At 36.9% G+C, this 7344-nt stretch overlaps 1 protein-coding gene across 1 annotated transcript; it reads right to left on the bottom strand.

Moving 5' to 3' along the window:
- Positions 1 to 912: 912 nt before the first annotated feature.
- Positions 913 to 2241, bottom strand: LOC107800433 (uncharacterized). Its single transcript, XM_016623604.2, has one exon. The coding sequence runs from the start codon at positions 2162 to 2164 to the stop codon at positions 1094 to 1096; it is 1071 nt and encodes a 356-aa protein (XP_016479090.2). The 5' UTR covers positions 2165 to 2241; the 3' UTR covers positions 913 to 1093.
- Between the last annotated feature and the right edge of the window lie 5103 nt (positions 2242 to 7344).

Raw genomic sequence — 7344 nt, 5'->3', positions numbered from 1 at the left:
TCTTCCAGTACAACGAATATATTCAGTATATATTAACCTATTATAACAAATTTATAAACTTAATTTTAACTTACTAATCTACTTTATGAACAATTACCTAAAATTACGTATTAGGTAACCAAATAATATAGTAATATATTATTAGTGTACTACAGAAGCTAAACTCAAAGGAAAAAATGGCTCATCATGTCAATGATAATACGTGCATGTAAGAAGGTAGTCGGTCAAATGAACAGTTCTCATTCACTTCTGACATTGATCATGTGTGGTAGGGATATACCAATCACCAACGACACAACTAACCAAAACGACCAGCTTTTGAACAAGTGCATAAATAACTTTACTTTTATAAGTATTAACGCAAATATAAATTTTGGTAATGGCCAGCAGCTAGGGCTCAGTGTCAGCACCTGAGAAGCCAACTGAGACGCTGAATCAAAGAGTTTGTGGGCTCCTCCATCTTAGCAGGTGAGGAGCTACGGTATTAAAGCGAGCTATGAGTTCAGTGAGAAGGTTAGAACCCACGAACGTTAAACTTTTGACTCCGTCTTTATATCTTAGGATTGATGAATTAATTAACATCCCCAGCATCACCTTTTCAAAATATTTAGTTAGACCATTTCTCAATATAATACATACCCTAGTTACTCATGCATGTTTAAATAGGTAGCTTAAACAAATACCTAGCTTTTGCATTCATTTTATTTGGTGTTTGTTTGTCTCAAAACATAAAAGGATAATATACCATTCAAATTAATCAGCAAAGGACAAGGACCATTGGTTGAATATCTATATAATATTAGAAGATTTTCCTTCTTAAAAGTAGTCGACACTTAAGGAAAACAAAAAAAAATGGAAATGAAATTGGCATTTTCACAAAATTCTTGCAAAACCCTAAAATTTCTCAAGAAGTCCCATTAAAGAAAATGTTGCTCTCAATATTCAGGAAATCAAATTTGCCCTAATATAATACAATCTACTAGTAATTAGGAAAACTACAGATATCGATACTGTATTTTCCCCTTATAAGTACTATCAAAGAAATTAAAATTAATTAAGCACAAAAAATACATACATTTTGTGATTGATCTATTTATGAATGATGACAATGGTGACCATTATTTCCATGATCATCTGCTCCATTATGCTGATTAGAAGAACCACTAGCATGACCAATTTGCCTTAATGTATTCATTCCCGTCAACATTCCCATTTGTCCTTCCACCACCGTCCCTCCGCCGCCGCTGCCGCCGCCCGAATGTTGCCCGAATACTGATGGGTGAGAATTCATAAAATTTAATAATCCACTATTTGTCAATGACCCTCCTCTAATATTTGAGTTGCCAATAGTACTAGGAAATGTCCACATAGAATTAGGGTCATGACTAGAATTATTTGTCATCATATACAATGTTGTTGCAGGAATTTGCCCTTGATAACTTGCCGGAATAGACCCAGAATTACTAGTTTGTAACATATAATTATTACCCATATGGTAATTTTGTAACACCGGCAGTAAATCTTGATTTTCCGACCGCCGTTTTCTTCCAATATTATTACCCTCTCTATCACAGTACAATTCCTGCTTAGCTTGTAACATGGAATTTAAATTCACATTTACATTTCCACTAGGAAAAATATTTAAACCCATAGATGAATTTTCTGATGAAAATAAACCAACCCCATGACTAAGATTTTGTGTAAGATAATTGTGTCGAGAAATATTACCAGAACTTCTTAAAGATATATTAAGTGAAGAATAATTTGCTGGGATTGTTCCAGTACCAGTAGCAGCAATAACTGAAGGCTCAGCTTGTTGTAAAAGCCATTCAATTGTTTCACCATCAGATTTGTGACCTAATTCTTTAGTTAGCTGAAAAACCCTAGCTGCACATGTTGCTGGCATACGAATTCTACGACCACGACCATCAACCTTTGTGTGTCTGTCTTTTGTTGAGGTTCTTTTTGGCTGAGGTTTCTTGTTTGGTTCTTTGTTTGATTTTTGATCTGCAGAAGTATCAGTATTAGATATGTGTAAAGAACTTGGATGTCGATAAACTGAAGTAGAACAGATGGGATCTTCTCTTTTCTCTAATAATTGTAATGGGAAATATGGCCTTTGGGTAGAGTTTCCATAATTATCATGGCCAGTTTCCATTATCATATAGTGGTGGTATTTCTTGTGGGAGATCTATTTTGGGAGTGGGGGCTAATCTAGATAGCTAGTAGCTTAGTAGTATATGTAGTATGATGTATATTTATGGGATGTCTTTACACAAATAGTTGATCATATCATTATTTACTTTTTTATTTATATACATAGATTATACATTAATAATATACGGTTATACACATATAATATATATATTATACCTCCACCAACATTTTTTAGTTTAAGCACTTGGGTGGGCGGTTATTGAGTTAATTCTTCTATTAAGGACCAGAGGCTTCAACTAAATCCAATATTTTCAGCATGGATATATATGTAAAAAAATTATTAAATGTTCAATCAATGTTAAATTTCAAAAGTATATACTATATATAATGATTTTAGTGCTAAAAAATAAAAACTAAACTCGTCAAGTTTAAATTATAGATCTGTCTCTGTTCCTATATAAAATTAGCTTAATTAAAAAAGTGGTTTTGTGGGTCATTGTCTAATCTTTCTTTCTCATTCCGTATTAGTAAAACTATGTAGCTGTATAGCTTTTGGCTGCTTGAAGTTTCTTATCATATTCCTCAGTCAAAAGAGAAGAAAAAAGATAAGGGAAAGAGAGAAGTGAATGCAAGCTTTAAGCAACAAACATAATGAGTGGGAATTATACAAGTGGGCTATATGTGAAATTGGAAAGTAATGTTAATCATGAAAGTGAATCTTTTTTCTTTTTTTTTGTGAGGGTATGAATGTAACATAGTGAAAATTATTTTTTCTCCAAAAATATATATTTATTTTTATTTAATAAAAATGAAAAATAGAAAAAAATTTGCTGGCAAAGAAATTATTATTGTGGTTGGAGCAAAGTCTCTTCATTCAGACTCCACGTGTGATGCTGCCTATCATTCAATCCATAAAGACTGAAGGAGAGATAGAGGGACCCAAGTTAGAGAACTGAAAATCTTGGAGTTGATTTTAGAGAAAAGAAAAATAAATAAATAAATAAATAAATAAATAAATAAGAGAGAAGATAAACAAGTGGCCATATATATTTAATTTAGTTCATAACTTCATGTATATATCTCGTTTGAGCAATCATTGAATAATTCAACTTTTTCTTATTTAATAATCAATCAACCATTGTGTTGGGAATTCAGGGACTACTTTATCCTGTCGATTTGATTGAAAGTTAAGTGGTGTTCTACTTTTTTAGAGTCCGAAACCTAAATAATCACTTTTGGGACTTAAAATACGTTTTTACAATTTTAAAAAAAATTATTACCTAAAACACAGTATAATATTGCGCTTTACTTTAACTGGCCGTTAAAGTAAATTACTATAGCGCAATATTATACTGCGTTTTGTGGTTTCCTTATTTCGCTCAAAATTTCAAATTTTCTAAATTTCTAAAAGCATAAATCGAGGTATTCCAATTTATTTTATGTCGAAACTCGTATAATAATGCATATTTGTTATCTTGAATGTGTTTCCACGTTGTTTTGTATTTTGTTTGCGATTAAATTTGTATGTTATTTTTATCCGGATTAAATTATTAGTGTTTAAAAAAATAGTTAAAAGTTGAGAAATAATTTTTCTTGTTAATAAAAATGTTCATAAATTTCTTTTACTGTTTTATATGTAATTTCATAAATGTTATGTTATTAAAATATGTTTGTTATTTTTATTTAGTTTAGATTATTTATTTGCTTAAAGAATAGTGATCTTTTAGCGTAGTAAAATATAGAGCCTTTTAGCGTAGAATCTTTGTAGTTTAAGTATCTACTAGCTACAAACTCTATCCAATTACACTTTACAAAAATTAATTATTTAATTTATAAAACAAACACACAGAACTAACAAATTAATATATGCTGTCAAATTAAATATCGGACATGGAACTCATAGATATATACCCTGTCCAATTAAAAATAAATTATTTAATTTATAAAACTAACAAAATTGTAAAAATATTGAAATTGATATACATAAGAATTCAAGATAGCTTGGTGCTATTGGGCCTCAAATATCGAGCCTGGAACCATAGATATATACTCTCTCCAATTAAATAATTAAATATTAATTATTATAACACAAACGAAATTCTAAAAATATCAAAATTGACACACATAAGAATTCAGGATAGCTTGGTGCTACTAGGCCTCAAATATCGAGTCTGAAACACATAGATATATACTCTGTCCAATTAAATAATTAAATATTAATTATTATAACACAAACAAAATTCTAAAAATACTGAAATTGACACATATAAGAATTCAGGATAGCTTGGTGCTACTGGGCCTCAAATATCGAGCCTGCAACCCATAGGTATACACTATGTCCAATTAAATAATTAAATATTAATTAATAAAATTAACACACAATTAATATTGTTTAATTTATAATAGACGACATGGATGTGCCGCCTGGGCATCCTGGACCTTTATCGGATGAGATATTAGTATTACAGGGCGATCATAGGTTCGCCTACGTATGGGAGGGAGAGCTAGTAGAGCAGACTCTTCGCGCCAGGAGAGTGGACGACGTGTGGGACTTTATCAGGGAGAGAGGTTTTCATTCCCGCGTAGTCCAGCGCCTGCATGATACGGGCTTCTATAGGATTTTTGAGATTGGCCGGCTGCAACTCGACTAGTCTTTGATCACGGCATTGATAGAGCGGTGGCGACCGGAGAGGCACACTTTCCACCTGCCCATTGGCGAGGCCACCATCACGCTTCAGGATGTTCAAGTTTTATATGGGATGCCTATTGATGGACTGGCCGTTGCACTGCCTCAGTATATGAGATCTATGATGCGTGCCTAGTATTTGGACTTGCTGCAGTAGTTCACTAGTTTCAGGCTACAGGGTGAGGCTGTAGCTTCAGGGGGCAATCGCATTTTTGTGATAGCTATTAGACAGCATTTGGAGGTATTGCACCCCGACATCACTGGCGAGACAGAGGATCTACATATTCACCGGTACACGAGGTTGGCACTGCTCCTTCTTTTTGGGGGTGTCTTGTTCCCGAACACTTCGGGAAATCTAGTGAGTATGTGATTTCTACATCATCTTCAGTAGCTAGATGAGTTACCCCAGTACAGCTGGGGTGCTGCTGTTTTCGCTTACCTGTACAGGAGTATGTGCCGGGCTAGCATGGGCACCTAGAGTGATATATGTGGTTTTCTGCCGCTTCTACAGGTGACAACATATTCAAATACTCTGTTCATTACTTCCAATTCTACATAGACAAAATGACTCTTAAATTTTCCGTCGATCTTGTATGTTAGGTTTGTGCTTGGGAGCGGTTCTTGCCGTTGCAGCCACCTCTACCACCATTACCTCCAGATGTAGCACCTCTGTTACTCCCTCTAGCTAGGAGGTGGGTTCTCCGGTGTGGAAACTACCGAGCCATTGATGCTCATCATGATCTCCCCCTTGTCAGGGATGTGTTGGATATGCTGGAGGCCGTACAGGTAAATATGTACCTAAACTTACTTGTTATAAATTCACTTGTGTTGCGCATACTCACTTTTATATTATTATTTGATAGTTCATTTGGACGCCATACAGCGACAAGTTGATAGTTGGCCTCCCCGATTATTGCTCGGTCAGCCGACTGATTTGGAGCACTTTCGTCCCACTGATGTGCCTCGATATTGTGGAGCATCATGCCACAGAGCGAGTACTTCGCCAGTTTGACCATCCGCAGACTCTACCGAAGGAGCCTACATGGGAGGCTACACATTATTAGTGGGATGATCGTTCGAGGGTGGACAACGCATTTGTAGCATGGCTAGAGGCGCAGGTCCATACTTGGGAGCAGCAAGAGGACCTGATTCCACCACCACCTTCACAGATCCAGGCGGCGACTATTGAGATTTATGCGTCATGGTACCGCTGTCACATCCGACTAATGATCGGGAACCCTGTTGATCAAGCTGGCGGTTGGTTCAGACAATACGCCAGGAGGCACGAGGCACTGGTATGTTTTTGTTGGAACCCATACTTATAACTATGATATAACATTATGTAATTAATATTTTAAATGTTGTGCAGGCTATTGGTCATCATTTATTCTACCGTTAGGACTGCAGATGCAGCAGCATGCCAACAATCCTACAGTCGCTGAGTATGGCCGGCAGATGGTAGAGCTAGCTCTCCAGATACTGCAACGAGCCAGAGAGGACGATAGGTTAGATCACGTTGCTGAGTATGTGGCGCCAGAGCAACACCATCGGGGTAGTCCTGTCGCACGAGGCAGGGGTCAGGCACGAGCCAGGGCTGCTCCACGAGGCAGGGCTGTCCCATGAGGCACGGGTGCCCCACGAGGTCGTGGGGGACGGCGAGGAGGTGGTCCCCAGCAAGGGGGCGTTGAGGCACCTGTTGAGCCACCTGATGAGGATCTTGGAGATGATCAGACGGGTTACATCCCTCAACTAGACGAGCCTTCTAGCAGCATGCCGTCGTACAGCCTTCAACTGGAGCTGCCAGCATCGTAGGTCACCCCGTCAGATCCATTGTTGATCACGGGTGCATTCAACAAAGATGTAGAGTTGTTCTTTTCAGGCCCATCTACCGAAGTTGAGGATCGGCCGACCCGAGACGTGGATGGTGGGCGCAGGTTGAGTTTTGGCTCATCCCCAGCGGTTGATGCGGATCTATCACATGCGCAGGTATGTTTATATTACTGTAAAATTTTAATTTGTTTTTTTTCCTTAATGATTTGCCATAAATTAATTTTTAATTTTCTTATTAAGGCTTATTCCCAGCCCATCACGGAGACTACTTTATGCGATAATGAGGACACCACGGATGCTTATATTCAGGAGCCTGACGAGACCATGGTAAGAAAATATTTTTGACTTAACACGTACATTACTAATATACATTTTCATTAAGCTTAGTAATTATTTTGTAGGTTACTGACGGACCGACGACCCCCTTTACCAATCCTGCCAGTTGTACTGACGATCATGCTGTTGCGCATCCTCACATAAAAAAGCGACATAATGAGGATGATCCTGATAGTGTACCCGGGCGACAGGGGATGCGCCTCATACCGGCGACTGCACTGAAGCACACAGGCTGTGGGACTCATTGATTTTTTTTGTTTGTATTTTATGTAAATAATACATTATGTAAATAATGGCAAGAATTTTATTTTAACACAATTTAAACAACAATTTTA

The sequence above is a fragment of the Nicotiana tabacum genome, chromosome 20 (assembly GCF_000715075.1).
Source record: "Nicotiana tabacum cultivar K326 chromosome 20, ASM71507v2, whole genome shotgun sequence".
Classification (NCBI taxonomy): Eukaryota; Viridiplantae; Streptophyta; class Magnoliopsida; order Solanales; family Solanaceae; genus Nicotiana; species Nicotiana tabacum.
The sequence above is the reverse complement of the archived record's forward strand: the minus strand, read 5'-3'. Positions and strand labels throughout refer to the sequence as shown.

What these genes read in the sequence shown, in the direction of transcription:
- LOC107800433 (XM_016623604.2), bottom strand. Translation starts at nt 2,164, where the DNA reads ATGATAATGGAAACTGGCCATGATAATTATGGAAACTCTACCCAAAGG.